General features: G+C 37.5%; 2 protein-coding genes and 1 pseudogene across 3 annotated transcripts; 2 read left to right on the forward strand and 1 right to left on the reverse strand.

Moving 5' to 3' along the window:
• Positions 1–4,151: 4,151 nt before the first annotated feature.
• LOC119988071 lies at positions 4,152–7,773 on the forward strand. 2 transcript variants are annotated; one of them, XM_038832975.1, is made up of 5 exons: positions 4,152–4,455; positions 5,213–5,749; positions 6,392–6,806; positions 6,926–7,003; positions 7,265–7,773. In XM_038832975.1, the coding sequence occupies exons 1-5, from the start codon at positions 4,448–4,450 to the stop codon at positions 7,316–7,318; spliced, it is 1,092 nt and encodes a 363-aa protein (XP_038688903.1). In that variant the 5' UTR covers positions 4,152–4,447; the 3' UTR covers positions 7,319–7,773. The 2 variants fall into 2 exon arrangements, with proteins under 2 accessions (XP_038688903.1, XP_038688904.1); XM_038832976.1 differs by having other exon boundaries at positions 7,268–7,773.
• A 427-nt stretch (positions 7,774–8,200) lies between these two features.
• LOC119987780 (actin-related protein 2/3 complex subunit 2A-like) lies at positions 8,201–13,742 on the reverse strand. Its single transcript, XM_038832694.1, has 9 exons — positions 13,510–13,742; positions 12,794–12,860; positions 12,463–12,670; positions 11,559–11,728; positions 11,336–11,413; positions 10,480–10,612; positions 10,301–10,392; positions 9,442–9,498; positions 8,201–8,618 (listed from the first exon to the last, which is right to left on the reverse strand). Exons 1-9 carry the CDS (start codon positions 13,569–13,571, stop codon positions 8,529–8,531), a joined length of 957 nt encoding a protein of 318 aa, XP_038688622.1. The 5' UTR covers positions 13,572–13,742; the 3' UTR covers positions 8,201–8,528.
• A 153-nt stretch (positions 13,743–13,895) lies between these two features.
• On the forward strand, positions 13,896–16,231 carry LOC119988002 (annotated as a pseudogene).
• Positions 16,232–21,006: the final 4,775 nt, after the last annotated feature.

Raw genomic sequence — 21,006 nt, forward strand, 5'->3', positions numbered from 1 at the left:
CCCACCTCATTCAAATCAACAAATATTGTATGTTTTGGGTTTATCGATTCAAAGTTGATACATTGAACTCGCATGGTTTCGTTTCTCTAGGCCGTCTCACTTAACGAAAAATATTGTCCGTTTTGGATTTATCGATTCAAAGTGTATATATCGGGTCCGCATAGTTTTGTTTCTCTATGTTGTCTCACTTAACGACAAATATTATCCGTTTTGGGTTTATCGATTCAAAATTGATACATTGTGCTAGCACGTTTTGTTTCTTTGAGCACTCTCACTTAACAATACTTGAGCCCAAAAAAAAGTCTTTATTAGAGATTGAGGATTGGATACATCGGATTACTCTCATGATTTCGTTTTTATTATGGGGTCTTTGTTGATTGAAAGTAGCTTGAACTTTTCTTATAAATCAAACGAGAACCACATCGTTTGATGTTCTCCAAACGATGTGGGATTATAAATCTAACAATCAAGCCTTACCATCCCTGTTGTGGGGAATATTTCTTTGCATTGCTTTAGAAACAACGATAGCGATTACTTTAGGATAGAAAGTGAAAGAATTCAAAGGAAAAGCATGAAATATGATGCTTGAGATTCATTACTCTCTGTGTCTACTTGTGTGTGCGTGGACCAGTTGTTTGACTTCTTTTTTTCCTTATGATATATATGGTCAATGAGTAAGAACTACTCTTTGTGTTTGCAGATTATATATACAACTAATAATGATTACAGGTTGGTCCCAGAATGCATCAGATCAAAGTGCGCCTGAAATCAAGGATTTAGAGACATTTTAGCTTTACATACACAATATATATATATATATACACTAACAGTCCAAACAATTGATTAATGTACGAGCTGATTGTCTCCGTAGGTGTATACATATTGATGGTGTTGGGTACTTGGGTTCAAGGGATGATGCCCATAATCATCCTCATCATTATCACTGGAATCTTCATCTTCTTCCCCCTCGGCCCCTTTTTTGTTGGCTTGTCTGGTTTTTTTGGCCACTTTCTACTACTTGTTATGTGCACTCGTTCAAATTAGTTTTGGGGCCTAAAGTAAGTGACATGCCCTTCCACCTAGCCAACCACTTTGGTCACATCAGAAAATAATGCACTCATCAGTTATTAATTATAGGCTTTGGATCAGGTCAACATTCCTTTCGACGGTCCATTGGGTAGCAAACTAGCAATTCCAAACTCCAAAGTCCAGACATTTTTGAACGGGCCTGGGATCTGTTAAAAGTATGGGCCGATCTTCCTCATGTCAATGGGCCTGATTTCACTGCCTGAGTGGCTGGACTGGACTTGAACAGCTACATATTTTAACCAACCTATAAATTCCGTAGCCTACGCCTTGAATGAGGCACCAATGATCGGGTCGAGGGCTCGGGACCCTGAGTTCATCTTTTTGACCGTTGGATTCATCCAACACATCATCAATCAAGCGTAGATTCAATCGTGTACAGTTAGTTTTTCATATGGCAATATGGTTTACTGAATGCATATTCGGGGCATAGTGATGTGGCTCCTAAATCTGATAAAAATCAGTTTCTCTTAATGAAGGAGAAACTGAAACTCTTGATCTAGAATTAATTTTTTTTAATGTATTTATTTGATTAGTCCACATGAACATATCTCGATGTAGTCCAATATATTTACGACATAGTTCGGTATAGGTCAGTATAGCCCGATGTTTGTAATTTCCTATACTTTGTTTTTGTGATGTTAGATTTATGTAGTGATCTTGAAAATCAATGTTGGTGGTTTGGTGGTGGGCATGCATTTTAATTATACAAGTAATGACATGTTGGATTATTAATGAATTGACCAGGCCATTATGGGTAAAAAGATACGTGTGATAACCCAATCTAAATATGGAGGGGCCAACCGGAATTTATTCAGTCATCAAACTAATCATGAAACTTATTTTAATTCAAATTTGCATTATCTTAAACTAATACTAGTTGGATCTGAAAATTGGCATGCTTTTAATTCAAGTAAGGGCTTCTTGTCCAATTCAAAATTATAAAATGGATATTACTTGGATATAAATTTGAAATATGTAAACCCACTTACTAGAAAAAAAAAATATGTAAAGCCAAGATCTTAGAGTTGAAAGGATTTAAATTAAGTATGATTAATTTTTTTTTATGAAAATTAAGTTTAGTAATAGGAGACAAGGAAACAAACAAACCATTGAATTAGATAGAAGAGAAGTAATAAAAAGTATGGTTTTCAAATATATTGTCATATTGACCTCGATTTTCAAGATGAAGGAGACATGTAGTTAGCAGGATTAAAAGTTGGTAAATCAATTGGAGGAGTACATACGTAATTTTATGCAACAGAATGATTACTCTAACGTTGAAGGAAAAAAAATTATAGATCAACTATATGACCACGATGTATGGTTATGATCAGTGTTGGGCTAATAAGAAACACCATATTCAAAAATTTATGCAGCATAAATGCTAGAGAAACATTGACAATGGTGTGTGCATGTACATCATAGAGATATCGTTGTGGTGGTGATAAAAATTAAGAGAATTTGCGTAGGAGATAGTGAGAAATGAATACCTAAAAAAGGCAAGGCATGACTTGAAATACTATGAAAATGTATGGACTTAATAAGAATTGATGACCCTAAATAGAAATGAATGGTGAAAACGAATACTGGATTCTCAAAAACAAAAAAATGAATACATATAATACATATACGCTATATGGGCATGGATGAATCATTATACATTTGTCCATGACCACAAAAATCCTCAAATTGATTTTTTTTTTTATGGAAACAAAGAAAAAAGGAGAAAAAACAAATAAAGAACGTGACTTTTGTGATTGTACTATTCAATCAAGTCCCTTCGGAGGATTCAATAACACAAGATTGGATATTAGCTCTTATTATTCCAATTGAGTGAGCATGTATTAACGAGATATCTAGGAATGAATGAGAATAAAATTGTTTTGTTTTTTCTCTCAATTTTTTTTAAAAAAAATAAATTAGCAAGACAAGTAGTGAAAGTGACATTCTCCAGAGCCAGAGCAGCAGGAACAAGGATGAATTAAAGAGCATTTTGAGGTTTAATAATATATTTTGATGTTATGTAATTTAGACACATAAATTGTTTGGATTTAGTGTTAAAAGGTGTTAAAGGGATAAAAATCTCACATCGATTGTTGAGGGGCTTGGTGTCTAGTTTATAAGCTTGTCCAAGTTTTCAACTCATTGTCCAGCCTTTTCCAGGAAGGTGGGCTGGGAACTGCCACGGCCCAATGGGCCGAGATGGTGGGGAGGCTGGCTCTGGATTGTGCCATCGTGGGATCTTCTACATGGTATCGGAGCAGGTGTGCTCGTCCCCGATAAAAACAATTTCTACTCGTTGGGTCGCGAGCCAGACTTGGGCACCTTGCGCCACTTACACTTGGAGTTTTCAACCCCGTCGGCCTGCTCGATATCATCCTATAAAGTTGGGCCCTTACTCAACTCACCCTAAAAGGCCTTGTTGGATACCATGTAGAAAAAGCCCACGATGGCACAACCCAGAGCCAGCCTCCCCACCATCTCGGCCCATTGGGCCGTGGCAGTTCACAGCCCACCTTCCTGGAAAAGGCTGGACAATGAGTTGAAGACTTGGGCAAGCTTATAAACTAGACACCAAGCCCCTCAACAATCGATGTGGGATTTTTATCCCTTTAACACCTTTTAACATTTAGAGTAATTTTATATTGCTTGTTGTGTAGGGTTGGTCCTTAATAGTAGCTTTGTTTATGAATGGTGTTTTTGTTTAGCTACAATGGATCCATCTCGGTGGAGTAAACTCACGAATCCGTGCACCGTATCCTCATATTCAAAAGTTCTTTACACAGAATAAAGGTAAGTCGTTGATATTTTATAAGAGGTGTGACTCTAAAGTGTTAGCGAAGGGTTTCAACTTCTCAACCGCGAGCTGGTTTTAGTTGGTGGATTGTCCATTGAGGGTAGGGGGGCAAACTTGGAAGGTATGAAAATGCACAAGAAAAAAAGAAGAAAGCAAATTAATAAATAATTTTTTTAACAACTACGGTAAATATTAAAAATTTACAAGTAGGTTAAATTAAAATCCTCATATAATTCTTAGGTTCCGGTTCCGCTGCCCTGCCTCACATGGTTGTTTCTGTTTTGCTATCAGCCTCCTCCTCCTCTTCCACCTCTCCCCTGTTCTCTGGTTTTCTTTTCACATAGCCTCCTTCGCTCTTTCTCTCTTTAATCTCCGATTAGACTGTCGCTCCCACCATTGTGATTTGTTACGAGGGTTTGGTTTGAATCGAAATGGTAGATGAATCCGTTTGACAGAGCATGTTAAACTGACTGCCTGGCTGCTCTGGAATTTTGAAGATCAAAACCCAGTCGTGCTTACTACCTCTTTTTGACCTTGTTTGGATATATATATACACTTATAATGATGAGGTCTGCTTGGATTCCCCAAATACTTTCTCAATTGCATTATTTTATATCTTCTCCTTGTGCTAGCTCTTCTCCCCCACCCATCTAATTTGACTTGCCCTTCTTGAAATCTCTTTTTGTGATTGTGTTCGTAGTTTCTGAATGAGATTGAATAGATGGGTGGATCCGGTTTGTATTGAGATGGTTTTTTTGTGGGTGTATCTTGATGTGAGATCAGATTTCAAACTTGTCGTTCGGATGTGGGATTGTGTAAGTGACAAGATTGGTGATCGAAATATGCGTTTCCTCGACTTCCGATCTGTCACTTGTATTGTTGTGTGTAAGGCACGAAAGAGCAATGGATTCGATGTCAATCGCTCTGTCAGAAAAAGCTCAAATTCTGTTGACACTTGTAATGTAGCCGCCATGAGTGTAATCGATTAGAGATTGTTAGAGAGGAAGAAACATAGCAGTTTTGGGAGTCTTGTTCCTCTCTGTGCGATTTACTTCAATCTCTCTCTGTTCATCAAACACCACTTCTCCTACACCTAAATCTAGTGATAGAATTAGTACATACGACCCTCTCATGCTTTTCTTTATCGACTGTACTGTTAATGCTCATTTAGTGGTGATTCATAGATTGACCTCTGAATTTTTATTGAATCTTGTTCTGAATTTCCATTTTTGATTGCTGTGCTTGATTTCAATTCAGGGTTACCCTGCTCTCTATTTTGCTTTTTGAGGTGAATGGTTAGCGATGAAAATGACTTTTGTTTTGCAGATATCAAAGATTGAGCCCTGATGGTCTTCCTTCAAGTAATGGCAACAAAAAACCCAATTTGAGAACTACCACAACGTGCAAGCAAGACATCAACGGCGATAATGGAAGAACAATGCCAAATCGATTCCTCAACAGCACCGATAGTTTTGAAAGTAAACCCTTCAGGTTCAGATCCCCTTCTAGAACAACTCAAGACGTCAATGGAGTTGTTAATGGTGGTCTGGGTTCTCCTTCAATCTCTGACCACCACCAGGAGGAGCACCATCCCAGTCCCTGCCGTATAGGCAGTGGCGGTGGTGAGCTGTTACAGTGGGGAATTAAAAAGAGGGGTAGGGTTTCAAGGTCAGAGATCCGGTCTCAAGCCGATGATGAATCATCATCTTCATCGGCCGTCAATAAGGTCCAGGTCCAACGCAGAGTCACGGAGGCCGACAAGATGCCGCCGCCTCCCCCTCCGCCGCCCCCACACCAACCGTCCACTGTCAGAGTTGCTAACCCAAAAACAGAAAACCCTTTTTTCCTTCCAAACAATCACCGGTATTCTCCCTTTCCTGTTTTGTTTCTTCTTTTGAAAAGAAAAAAATCTTTTATTGCATATATTGATGGGTAGATATAATCTGTAGATCCCCATAATTCTTCTTACATTCATTCATTGATTTTCTCGCTTTAATTGAAATAATCTTTTCAGTTTAATTCTTAGATCTGAAATTGTGATTTACAATTGGTTTTGTTTGCCTTTTCTGTTCTCATCATCTGCCTTGTTTTATTAGGTCAAGAGGAGTTTCCAGTAATCTAACCTTTCTATAAGAAGAAAATGTCATATTACTTGTCCTTTTTTGATTTTTTCAACTAAAAATATCATTCCTTTTCTGGTGTTTTTCCTTCTCTTCTGGAACTGGAAGTTCTTATTCTTATTTATGAATGAAAAAGATCTTCCCTTGGTTGTTTTCTGTACCACATAAGGCAATCCATGGATTCATAGGGGTGGTCTATGCCTTTTTCTTCTTATAGGTGGATATAAAGTCTCTGATTATTTGCCTTTTGCTTCACCAATTTATTAGTGCACCTGCAAAACTTCATTTACACTTTTACACTTCACACAAGTCTAAACCCAACTTTTTTTCCCATACCAAACCACCACCATCACCATCTTTTTGTGTCTATTGTGGCTATGAGCAGGAAATTAGAAGCGCGATTGGCCACCGGAAATGGCTCGCCGTCAAGGAGTGGTTATGGCAGCGGAGTACGCAATGTTTCGAGATCTTCGGCTGTCGGAAAACGATCTCCTCCTGCCGTGGAAAAACTTGATAAAAAGATGCCTTATTCAAGGTCAGGTAAAGAAGAGAAAACAAATGCATCCACAGCTCAAGCTGGTGATGAGACTCCAGCAAAATCAGAACAAGAAGCTGTGGTTACCAATAATACTAGTAGTACTGGATTAGAGAAGAAGGGGAGTGTTGAAGTGATTGAATGGCCAAGGATTTACGTTTCTTTGTCAAGGAAGGAGAAGGAGGAGGATTTTCTAGCAATGAAAGGCACGAAACTTCCACATAGACCCAAAAAGAGAGCCAAGAATGTAGACAAAACACTCCAGGTATTTCTAAAAAACAAAAAAGAGAAACTGTTTTGTGGGGCTTCCCCCCCCCCCCCCCCCCTTTGTTGCTTGTTAGGTTAGATTAATAAGAGTATTTTGTTTCTGTGGGGTATTCGCAGTATTGTTTTCCAGGAATGTGGCTGTCAGACTTGACTAAGAGTCGTTATGAAGTTAGAGAGAAAAAAAGTGTGAAAAAGGTAAACAACTCTCAATTATTCTCTTGCTCTCCTCTATTTCTCACCTCAACAAGTCTGGAATTTGTCAACAACAATTCCATGAGATCATACCCAATTAGTGCTTTTAATTGACTTGGAGACAAACTCCTAGAACTGGTATTGTTTAAAGAAAAACAAATGATGTTATTGAATTAAACAATCAAGTGGGTAAAAATGTAGTGGTTAGTGTGTAAAAGAATGGAGACTAACATGGTTGGTTTGTGTTGGGATTGGCATTTGCAGCAGAAGAGAAGAGGCTTAAAGGGTATGGGGAGCATGGACAGTGATTCTGAATAAATGCTATTAGTTCACCCTTGTGAAAGCGCTATTAACACCTGGAGGCTGGAGGATGATTGTGGGGAGTGGGGATTGGGGACTGGGAGGAGCTAGGGAGTTGCCAAGACTGAAGAAGAGCCCCATCACTCCTCTCTGGGTGGGCCCAAACTTCATGTCCAGCACCCCCAAACTTCATGTCCAGCACCCACACCAGCTTTCACGACATGTGACCTCATGATTTGTCATTTTGTACATACAACGTTTACTCAACCCTCACGTGCGAGACATGTGGTGATTATCCATTTATGATTTATCCAAACCTCCATACCCCATAGGTGCTTTGTTATTTATTTTGGTTTAAGCATTTTTTTTAGTTGAAAATTCAAATGTACCTCATCCTCTCTTAATCATGCTGCTTCTACACTTCATTTTCGATCCGGGGAGGATCTGTGCATTATGAACAGGGTTAATGAACAGATGCTATGGCCAAAGAATTTTGACAAATCATAAATATGTAGTATTTAACATAACAAATCTAACGATGAAAACAAAAATCAAATTTATCACTGTCAAAACCTGGAATGTTTTGAATTCATATCATCGAAGTTTTTGAATTCAGATGACTATATCAGTCCATCTACAATTGTCATGCTCCCGGATGGTTTAGATGTGTGTTGTGCACAACGCAGTGTATACGTGTATTGAAAAGTAATGCAGCAAATTGAAAGCCATTTCAGGGAAGCTCAAACCCAAACTCACTCTTCCAGATAAGAAATCCAGAGAGAAACAAACAAGATTCTTACTTCGAACTGCATAATGAAGAACGGGAAATGCCTGGCCTCTCCAACCAGCAATGCCTCATGGATAGTGCTCGGATCTCATAAGGATTTCCCAGTAAACTAAAAAACAACCATTTTCTCGGGTATAATTCCAGAGACAAATTGATAATTACAGGAAGGCTAACTGAAAAGATATTTCTGGAAAGCAAATATGCCGAAACAAAGTTAAAGATGACTAAGCAAATGGCAATCGTCTGCTCAAAAGAAAATGAGAATTCATTCAAACTACAATGTACACACACTAGCAGCTAATCAACAGATTTTCTCATCCTAAAAGAAGAATAAAATTTCACCACTTTCCCTCTCCTTAAATGAGAATCAGCCAAAGTGTTCTTGAGGCACTACAATCCGAGTAATATAAAGCCTACCATCACCATGTCTTCAAGCCCTGATTATTTATCATGACGTACCACGCGTTTAAACGACCTACTATTTGCTGTTTTCTTCGACTCCTCTGACGCAGGTTTGGCACGATCCAAAGCCTATAACACAGTATATGATTGATTAAGTTTCTAATGAACCAAACTAGATATCTGGAAGATTATTTATACCATTAAAGCCAAACATAAAGAAAACCAGACAGATTTTTAAAACAAAGGCAAGTTTCAGAAACCAGACAGATTTTTAAAACGGTATTCAATAAGGCCATACAAATGACCCCTGGGCTGAAATGGCATGCATTATGCAACCTCCATCATCGTTCATCACAGAGCTCAATAGAAAATGACCCAGAGGGCCACCAGAACTTCTGAAAATGTAAAGGGGAGCTTCCACTTATATCATAAGATCATCCATGGAATGCATAGAACAACTAAGGAAAAACTTCAAACAGTCTTCGCAAGGGTCAATGGTCTTAAATAGTAGCTTGCTTTTTCTTCATTTAGCAGAAAGAGAGAAGCGAATTCAGTCATCTTCTCTGAGTGCCCTCGAGAGACCACTTCCAGCCACTCTATAGACTCTTCAGGATTGTTAGGTTTAGTGCAGCACAACATAATGGCCCTAACAGGACGGGTTCACACTAAAAGGCTAACCTAGGTGGCATCTTAACATTGAAGTTTTTACATATCTATTACACAAGGTTGGAAGACAAGGTTACATATCTATTATACATGAGATAATATTCCTTGTTTCAGATTGCCCATATTAATAAATGGAAATCATATCCTAAAACACTGTTAATATACTTAGTAAGCATCATCGATGGGATATATATAAGTTGAAACAGGAAGAGGCTATCAAAAAAATGAACATTTGAGTAGCAATAAAATTCACAGTATCAGTAGCTTAAGAAAACAGGAAAGCTACCTGAATCAGAGATTCCACACGTCGACGCAGCCGCGTGTGCATGAATCCCTCAGAGCACTGTTAAGAAAAATGAATGGAAATGATTAAGATGAACTAAAGCATGCCAGAGTGAAAGCATCCAAGTGTCAAAGCACCAGCAATCAAAGTTAGAAGCACTGCCAAAAAACAAAATATCCACAAACATATTCTCATCAATTCAACAAAAGGGAATTTCTGGACAACAGGATGAAAGCAATCTGAATAAAATCAAAGCATATAATTACCTCATTTCGAACAAAGGTTTCTTGAATTATATGGAAAAACACATGAAATACATAATTATGAAATCAGGGTAAAAAACATTCATTATGTACTTAAAATTTAAGACGTACCAAAAATCCAAAAGAATGAGTAAGTTTTGATAGGACATCATCTTTCCAACTAGAGCATAAATTATGGGCAGCAGTCGAAGAGCGTTTCAAACACATAGTAAAAAGTTAGCAAATCGTCATCAGACCCGTATTGGGATAAGTTTTTGGCAACACAAATCAACACTACACCAACAGATTTAGAAGATTCACAAGGTTTGATATTTGTAACGGCATCCTTAACACTTGCCATGAGGCATGGAGGTCCTATCAACAAGCGAACATGACTAATAAAAAGTGAAGAGGCCGAATACCAGAAAACGTAATGAGTAAACCAGATCTTAAATTGCAAAGCTTACCAACAAGATCGGGAACAGCGTGTAATGAGTTATCAATTAAAGTAATGAGTCATTAGTTGTTAAATCTTTCCTATTTCACGCTACAGCGTAATTATTAGAAAGAGTTTGAGATAAATGCAACCACTGAAGCAAGTTACATAGAAGAACCCTCACCTTGACATGATAGCTAACGTAAGCATGAAATGTCGATAGATGCCAAACAGCACGGTCTAACTTTTTGCCTTCTACATGACGTGGGAAAATGACTGCATCAGTTGAACAGTTAACAATTTTTGTTAGAGAATGGAAAATGGAAAAGGCAAAACAAATTCCTTCGGTCATTGTGACATTACCGAAACTTACGAAACCCGCATTTGCAGATAATGCTTCAGCAGGAGCTTCCTTCAATTCCAGGGGAGGAGAAGGAGACCATAAACAAGGAGGAGCATTGTTCAGTCCAGCAGTATGCCTTGCATCCACAAACTCCTGAATGATAATCAAACCTTGACAGGTGATAAATAAAATAATCTACAGATGAAGAGACTCAATGCTCAATAAAATTGGAACCTCTCTCATGCGGGTGGTTTTGGTGCTTTAAGGTATGGAGAAGTTGGACTCCAGATTAAAATGTAGTAAAGCGAAAATTATGAATTGGAAATGTCGAAGAATCTGATTCATGAGAAAGATTTTGAAGCCAAATATTGGCTTGTGCTGCATTTTGGTTTAGCTATTTCCAGGATTTAAACCTTTGATCCCGAGGTTGCAGTGAACCAAATTTTACCACTAGGCCCCAATCGATCTCTTAACAAGAAAATTAAATATCAAAAAAATTCAGAGTAGCTACAAGTAACACATAAACAAGGATAAAGGGCAAAACATCTTTTGTTGTTTCCCTCAAAATTCTTTTGGGCGGGCCCTTGTCAAAAGGACCAGAGGTACATTTGCAAGCTACAATGACAGAATATCAGAGGCTATAAATGTCATTCCTTTGCCCATCACCAAAAAAAATCCCAGCATTTAGTCCTTATATGATACTAATTCAGCATATTAAAGATATATGGTTACTCTCTACCTGTAAAAAGAAAGTCGCAATAATGATGTCTAGAACTAAATCAGTAAAGATATATGGTTAATCTACCTGTAGAAAGGAAGTTGCAACAATATGTCTAGATCTAAATCAGTATATAAAAAGAAATATGATTACGCTACCTGTAAAAAGGAAGTTGCAAGAATGGTGTCTACTGAATCTTTGAATCTCATAGGGAAAACCACAGTCACCCTTTCTGCCTGTCAGAAACAGTTTCAAATTTATCACAAATTACATTCACAAGCATAATCATCGCTCATCACTCAAATAAGTCGACCCCAAAAAAAGAAGATAAGAACAAAGGTCTATGAATAACATATGTTCAGCAACCACATCAAGCTATACCTGAGGAAAAAGGAATATCGACTCATTCGGGCGATGAACAACGGCAACAAGCTGATCCATGTTTGGAGCAACCCTCCTTAAAGCAAGGTTTTTGAGAATTACTCTTAAAGGAGCGCCTAAAACCACTTCTCTAACAGATGCAATTTTCACCAAAATAGCATGTTTAAACTCTGCAAAACATCAACAACAAAAGCTGTGACAGCATATCATACAAATTATTAACTGGGAAAAAGAAATATATATTGCAACATAAATTACCAATCAATTCCCCAGAACTTCTTTCTATTGCAGAATCGTTATAAAAAAATCATAAGAAATCAAGAACATGTTTAATGATCTTATACACTTTGAATGCATTCATTATTCAATGATCTTGTACTCAATATCTAATTTTCAAACAGAAGGATCAGCAACAATACTGTGAACACTGATATGCCTTAAGGCTGCAATGCCATAGTCATGGCAAGTAAGACCCAGAGAATTACAGCCTTCATTGGATGGCCTAAGCTCTATGGTCAAAGAGTCTAATAAGCCAGGTGCATAATGGTCAAAAGGCCTACACTCAATCATGCATTAGACTATGACTCAAGCAAAATGGGGTGGGTATTTGTGTCTCTGTGTGTGTTACATTGTTTATGTATGTATATTTATATATAGCGCGTGAGTTACTATCATACAACCAAACAAGACAAAACAGGCACAAAATAAATGTATATAAAATGAAGCCAGCAATTGACAAAGGGCAATCCTAAGCTGCTACCTACATGCGATAATATTAAGGGCAGTAACAATAACAATAACGAACCACAAAGAAAATATGGAAATACTTGACATGGTCATCCTAAGTGTTTTGGCATGTCCATGGCACAGCTCATAATAACCTTAGGAAAGGAACTTGTTGAACCTTCATCTGGAGGAAGTTTTGAAAAATTTAGCTTCAATGTTAGATTAAAGCCGTCCCTGGGAGGATCAAGAATTCGAACCACCACACCATAAGCAGCTTTTATGGCTTCTATTGCTCCAAAAGGAAGCCCACCAATGAAATTAGTTTCTGGAGGTGGGGTGGGCAGTGACACTGACAGGAGCAAGAGATGTGGATTCTTTGTTGACACCTATTATTGTTCAGTGAGTCAGAAAACCCATGCTCACATAGACAGAAATAAATCTCGTCTACATATTTATCGATAATGATTCTCTTTTATCCATAGAGTTGCTGAACTGAAAAGTTAACTTACCTGAATGTGGTAACGAACATCATCAAACTCGACCCAGTGGTAGTCGAGTTCAATTCCTTTTTCAAGGCTGCAGAATCAAGAGTCACTCGTATAAACAATCAGCAAAAGTTCAACAAGATGGCAATAATACATTCATGAGTATCAGAGTATATGTCTTCTGTTGGTGTAGGTAATTCAAAAAACTGAATCGAAAACTTGGGTCATTGTTAATGACCACCTACGAGCCAAAGGAAGCTAACCAATATTAAAGCTTAATATGGTCATATTCTCCAAAGTGCGCAGACACAAGCATCAAATAAAAGACCAAACTTGTCATTGCAATTGTAAATTTACGATTTTCTAATGTGTTTCAGCAATCATTCAATTTCATATAACAGGGAATCATGACTTATGAGATAGTACAAGATGGTCCAAGACTCCAACCAATAGAAAGCCAAACAAATAAAAAACCAAAAGCACAGTATTTCATTTGTCAATTCATGACTTGTATGTGTGTAGGTAATTATACATTTACATATGACAGGGAATCCTGAAGAACAAATCACCAAAGTTAGGAAGTCCCTTTCACGAGCGCAAATCAGCAAACGAAATATCCTCAAAATAGGAGCATTCAATCGATAAAAAGTAGGAAAAAAGAAGATTAGAACACATCTAATTCACACACGTTTAGATACAAGGAACAAAATCAGGAAATGGAGAGAAGAGAAAGGACGAACTTTTGAAGCCGATTTAACAAGGTCTGAAGGAGAAATCTAGAGTGAGACTGCAACAGTATCATCGATTAACTTCACAAATCGACAGTTTTTGATCTTCTCTCGTCGTCTCCGTTTCTCTGCGTCGGTGAGAGACTGGAGGATTGACGATTGCGGGGATTTGATCCTCGGAGTCGTGTGGAAGAGGAGATTCTTTTTGTCTCACTACGCTAACGACAAAATCCAATTGGCCATTTTTCGAAAGCTAACCCGCTTTCAGTTTTTATTTTATTTTATTTTCCAGTCACAGTAATTAAAAATTTAAAATAACAAGAAAAATAAAATAAAATTATAAAACCGGTCTCCAAGTAAAACGCCGCGTTTTGATGTTTGTCACTTGATGAGTTTTGATGGTGAATGGAAAGAATCTGTAGCCAGCACTAATGGAAGCGAGGAGGAAGTGAAATGCACGGAGTCGCAATCACAGTCTCCTACCTCTCCGAGCTCATCGTCGAGCGAGCCTTCGTCGCCTCTCCAACACCATCTCGTGTTGGTACTGCGACTGTAAGATCTCCGCCTTCAATGAGCCTCTGCTCCGTTTTGGACAGAGATACAACGCCGCTTTGAGAATATGGTTCTCTATTGGAGTCGGCTTCAGCCTAACTGCACTCTTCGTAGTTATCCTAGTAAGTCATATTACGTACTTATCTTTCGTTACTTCTGTTTCTATCACTTCGCTGCTTGTATTGACAACACTACTGACATTTGAATTGAATTGCTAGTTTCTTGTTCGGGAACTCGCCATAGCTTTGAGGCTTCTTCCTGGAAATGCTGCGTTTGAAAATATTTCCGGTGCTTTGTTGTTTGGCTTCTTCGATCCTAGGTATGCACTCGATACAGCTTCCATGCTTTCCACTCGCTTGTGAAAATGTTGGGGTTCTTACTACCTTCCTTCCTTATGTGCAGGTTTATGGCCTGAGCCTTTCACTTTCTGATGCTGCCTTTCTTTTATTTTCTACCATCATCGAATTTGGGCATGCTGTCGCTGCTGCGAGGTCGGTTTTCTCATGATTTTTAATTACGCTCTGATCTGTCCGAATATGTGCTGGGACGTGTGTTTGCTACACCTAGATTGTATTTCTCAGTGCCAAATGAGTACAGAAAGTATACCATTAGCTTCAGAATAAAAAGATTTTAGATGAAAAATGGAACAAATGTAATAAAAAATATTGATCAATTTCAGCTCATTGTAGCCCTTTTTAGCCTGGTAAAATCGAAACTGATGCTTCAAATTGTTTCTATGTGATCCATATCATTACATTGAATACTACATAACTTTCATTACATGGAACTAAGAAATATATCAATTTAAAGTTTATTTGAATGGAGTATATTAATGTGATTGTTAGTAGATGTACAAAGAGTAAACCATTATGACAAGCACTGTATCAAAGAGGATAACAATTCCATAATTTATGCTGTATGCAGGGTGCAATGCTACAACATCTTGCCTGGTTTTCCTTGATTTGTTCCTTGATCAATCAAATGCCTGATAAATTAATATGTGAACGTCTAGATTCTAAAGGTTCTAACTTTCTACTCTAGGTGCCTTTTATTTGACGAGCAGTGAAGGCATACAGATGGAGTACACAGCAGTTTTCCTCGAAGTTATATTCCTGGTGCTTTGGTGGCTTTCAATTTTGAGTTGTAGGAGTTGTTGCCGCACTTGAGTGCCCTTCGAATATACTGTGCCGGAATTTGGCATAAGCGGTAGTCTGTTGTAATATGCGTCTGGCAAAGGTATTGCACTATACGAATTCATTCTTTGATCTGGGAGGGTGCTTGTATTCATTTTTAATTTTGCAGTTTTTGTTCGAACCGTTATTCTCATTTTATCACTTGCTTAATCTGATGCCGGTTGCTTTTGTTCATTTTATGCAGTTTTGTGCAGTTCATGGAGTAGCAGTTTCCTCTTTCCTCTTGTTTTCGTTTTACATAGATGGTGAAAGCCCAATGGTATTTGATCATAATCTTACGAACTTTTTATGTCATAGAGATACATCCATCTGTCCGCACACATGTATGTAAATACTCACATTTTATTGTGTGCACATGCACGCATGTGGGCATGTGTTTTCATGGGATTGTAGCTATATACATATGCATCACATAAATATGTTATAGACCAGAATACAGAGATATTTCACATATCTATGTCTATATACTTCTTATTTGTGATATGCATTGTTTATGTGCTGTGTATGTATACATCTACATGCCATCTACTTATGTGCTGCATTTTAAATAAATTACCTGAATAGGTTTTGGACGTACCATCTACCTCACCTTTGTTTGGTCATCTGTTTCCCGGTTATGTAATTTTGTCGATGGATGGCAAGCATATCCATTATGCACAAGAGTGGATGGAGTTGGCTGCTCTAATTTATAAACAGAGATTTCAAGTCTTGAATAATTTGAAATATGTTAAATATTTTGGGATCATTTGAGTACACTAGATGATGTTAATGGTGAAGATGGCCATCTGAATGGTAGTCAGACTGGGCTTTGCTTGAATGCAAGGGATATTGTCAAGTGCAGCAAATGTAATGATGAGTGGGAAACAACATCAAACAAAGATGGAAGCAACTTTGCATGTCCACAGGTAGATTTTCAAATGTTTTTCAAGAACTTGAAGTCACAACCATTCTTTTAAGTTCACATTTACTGTTTTTTTAACCAGGTATAGTTTTGTATGGTTTATGTAAAACCACCATGAGTCCAACTTGCGTGGTTTTCTAGACTACATAGCTGAACAATAGGCAAGTATTCCTTATCATTCTGTAATATGCATAGCCTCTGGAATCAACAAGGCTGGAAAGTTGAATATTAGGTTCATTTCAGCCTTGGTGGAGGGCAATAGGGCATGTCCAGCTTTCAACAAAATTTTCTTGCTCCGCTGACAAAAGTACATTCTAGACATTTTGATGTATGCTCCTAAGAAAAAAAGGGTTACGCGATCTTCAGCTTACAGGAGAAAACTGGACTTATGTTCTTCATTTAAAAGTACACGATAGTCACAGCCCAATGGGCTCAATATCATTTCCAGCCCAGAGTACATACAGCTGCCCAGGCATGGCCAGCAACAGGGACTGGGATTATTCAATTAGGGTTAAGTAATTTCCAAAGACTTTGTGGTGGATCAGGTTACTTTTTTGCTCTAAAGTTAGTGCATGAACAATGACCGGGGACTAGTTGATTATTCTAGCCTGAGAATTTGGCTTTTGTTCTTGTATTAGTTACGTATTGAACCCTCAGATTGCTCTCTGGAAATGACTTAAAGTAATACTCTCAGGAACAGAGAGACTACAAATTTGAAAGAACTTAGTAGAAACCCAGCTAGTTTACCGTAAGAATATTATTTAATATTTCTTGAAATTTTCTTTTTCTTTTTCTTTTTTTGGTACATGAAAAGATAATGTATACTACACAACAAAAGAAGACGGGGGTTTCTTTTCTTGTTGTCTTTGGATTATGTTTTTATTCATTTTACTTGCTCTCTTGTCTCTTCCATTTCATTTGTGTTTGAGCTTTAGAGATTCTCGTCCACTTGTCGTCCTCCTTTCACAGGCCCAGACTTAGTAGGCAAAGTCATTTCAAATGGACTCACAAAAGCAAGGGTTTGGATAAGGTACTTCCACTTTTAGCTCTCTAGACTCTATGTCCATGTGAAAGTGTTGCAAGTTCAACCTTGAATATCTGCAGGAAAAAAGCTTGTGTTCTCTTATGATCTGTTTAAACATAATGTTTAATTAGTACTGCCAACTTTATGATGTTTTGGAATAATCTTTCATCACATTTCATATTCAGCTGAACTTGATTTAGCCCACCTAATCTTTACTACCGCCTAACCTTATCAAGTTTTGGGAATCACTTTGAACTGGATTTGGCCTCTCTACTTGCTCATATATTATTATTTTTAAAAAAAATTGCCGATGATTTGAGAATAATAGAATATGATATTTATTAATTAGAGTTGTCTATTTATATGGAATCCATTCCTTGGTATGTGCAAAAAAAATGTTAATTTTGGCATTGTGGTCCAATAATATCAGCGAGGTGGGCTAGACAGTTCTGACACGATTCAACTATTGTTAAACTATGTGGTCTGGTGAAAGAAATTCCTGTTTATAGTTTTGGATTCGGTCCAGTCTTTGAACATGATATAGGATCAACCATGTGTTTGATGCAGGTCCACATAAATATCATTACTATTTAAAAATGTGCAAAAAGTTCACACACATATAATACCTACATAAATACAAACAAAATGTATTTATTTAATAAGAGTAGTAGTTCTATTAGCATACCTGATGACTTCTTGGTTGCTCCATTTTGGGAGTACTGGTCATATATGACTATCAATGCATAGATTATGAGTACCTTTATTTACATACATGCATACACATGCTAATTTATGTGTTAGTACCAATTACCCAATTTCTTATACTACTAATTACATAACTAATTTTAATGTCTAGTTTGGAATGAATTACTACTAGGTACGAAATTAGGCCTTCCCTCACCTCACTTTGTAATAATAATAAACGAGTTAGGTGTTGGCATGCCTTGTGCAGATAATCATATGGGTGATAGCATAGTGGGTGGATTTCTCTGGTGTCAAACTGTATGAACTCGAGAGATCTTGAATTTGATTCTCACTAGGAACAATACTCTTGTGATTACTCGCTGAGCTTTAGTCCAATTTATCTTGCCGTTTGGTGAGAAACTTATGTGGGTGTGGACCTAATAGCTCGAGTTTGAGCTCATGTTGGATGTTAAAAGGGCAAACTGACAAACTTGTATGGTGGCTCGAGTTTAGACTCATATCGGATATTCAAAAAGTAAACTTGTATGATGACAAAGTTTTTAAGCTCATATTGGGATGTTCAAATGATAAATTTATGTGGCGTCCGTTAGCAGTTAAAAAAATGGCATGTGCGGAGGAACATGTATGAACTACGAACACTATAATTTTGTGTGTGTGTCAGTGAGTGAGTCACTGTGGTCAAGGGAGGGTATGATTTGTTTGTTGATGGAGAGGTTCACGCCTTACAGGATGCATGTGGTAGTCAGTCTTTTTTTATTGCTTTTATGGTTTGACACTTAACTTCCATAACTACCGGGGTCTATCCCCAGCACATGCGAGTATGCGACTGCCTTTATTGACGAGCATGCACACACATGTATAAATCTGACAAAAATAACACACATGATCAACTGCCATGGCTGAATCATTGCCACGTAGGTTGTCGACACTGGACCAAATTTAACCCAGACCAACTTTTTTTTATCAACTCACATGGCCCTTCACAGAGACTACCTAGTCAGAGAAATGAGCCTACTTTATTCCCTTAAATATATATTAACGAACAAGTTTGATTGTAAAAGGCTTCTTAGGATTTAAATAGAGTAATGTATATAGTGGGACAACATTATAGGTATGGAGAAATGATAACTGATAAGTAGTTGGAAATTCTGCGAATCCCGATATGATGATATTGTCGGGAAGAGACAGTGAGAGGGTACCAACTATATATTCTTTTAAGGAACTGAAAATTTCCTCCTTATTTCCATGATCTTCTTTTTCTATATATGATGGCCTGGTGGGGTCATATAACTTGTAAGAGATTCAAGGAAGAAAAATGGTGGTTTGGTTCAAGTCTTCTCATCTTAATTTCTTTCCGTATAATATGGTTCAGTGCACCAATAGTTTGGGCGGACTAAGAGCAGTCATTGGCGGGATATGTTTTGTGTTAGTATTTGACATGTATCTCAACAGTTTATGTAGTTTTAGAGTTTTCAATGTAACTCTCGAGTGTTTAGATTATTGCACCATACATGCATGCACTTTCTCCGAATGGTTTGGTAAGTCACACTGTGTGTCAACTTAAAAGTCAAATTTGAGTCTCAAAATTGAAAGAACTTATTTTTAACCAGCATATATATCTATCATCCCCTGGGACGCGCGGTTCTAGAATTTGGTTTAGTTATACAAACAATCCTTTTTCATGGTTTGTGATGATACCAAAATCACTCTCCACCAGAATTATGACACGTGACACAAGATGTCGAGTTAACATTGTAATCGAAGAGTCGCCTCGGATGTCAAGCAAGGCAAAGCTGAGGTGTTTGGTCGAGAAGAAAGCACTTAAGGATCTCACGTGAGGTTTGGCAACCAAGAAGACCAGTATAAAGTCGAGCATACCACCTCGGAAAGCCACATGTGACCGAATACTCGGCTAGGGGAACCCAGAGTCCTGAAAGAGATCAACTATGCTTAGGAAAGAAATCATGATAGGATTCACGTTATGTAAATATGTTAAGAATTAGGGAAGAAGAGATATACTCTTACCAGAGTTATAACTCTCCAACTTATATAAAAGGTAACCTCAAATTCTAGGTAGAAGATGCTAATTTTGAATCATGCATTTTCGTTGCTACTGGAGAGAGCTCCGAGCATTCGTCTATTGATAGCATACAGACTTGAGCATCAAAGAGGTCATTTGATAACACACCCGAGCTCTGTAACTAACGTTTTCTATTGTGCATTGTCATCCTTAGCAAAACTGAGGGTAACAACCGACATCAGTTTTATCGCATGATACGTCATAAACACTGACGCTAATTTTGAACCTCAACAGTTTATGTAATGATTATAGTATTCTTAGCAGGCTAATCCATTATTTCTTTTCTTTTTTAAATTATATTTCGATAGTGATGGATTTGTTTTTTTTTTTTTTCCCCATATGGAATAATATTATTTTATTCATCTCAATTGTGCCAATTTTATCACAATTTACCGTGAATGGGAGTATGGGACACTCTCTTAATAGAGAGTTGTTACATTATTACAATTTTATGGATAATCGTGATAGCCATTAATTGAGGAAAATATGGAAGTTCGTGTCGCGTAATCTTAGTATGGATTTGTCGGTGAAGGTGGGGATATGTAGGGCCCAGAAAGCCGTACATATGAACGGTCAACTAACTATAACAAATATGACTACGTTTCCCTCAAAAAAAAAAAACAAAGATGACTACGTTCCCAACCCATGACTGGGCATGCATCAACTGTCAATAAACCGACAATAACCGTTGTTTCGTCCTATCTTACTCTCGTGAGTGGCTCTCATCACAAGAAATAGCAAATGCTATATACTCTCTATGTGAGTATATGTATGTGGTCCCAAAATGACATGTTCTGTTAACATTATTTGAATCGTCATTAATTAATGTTGTGAGACCAACTTTAAAAGAGATCTATCAGAAATCTCAATCTATCCGATCCGCACGATTTTATTTTTCGATCGGTCTCTTACAGTACTTAAGCTGAGAAAAACTACCTGTTTGAGTAATGTTTGATATTTTCTTATAAATCACATAGCGTGGTATGTGACGTTACAAGACTTACAAGATGTTCAAGTGTTTTGTTATCTAAAGTCTATCGAGTGTTTGGTTGTT

The sequence above is a fragment of the Tripterygium wilfordii genome, chromosome 21, assembly GCF_013401445.1.
Source record: "Tripterygium wilfordii isolate XIE 37 chromosome 21, ASM1340144v1, whole genome shotgun sequence".
NCBI classification, from domain to species: Eukaryota; Viridiplantae; Streptophyta; class Magnoliopsida; order Celastrales; family Celastraceae; genus Tripterygium; species Tripterygium wilfordii.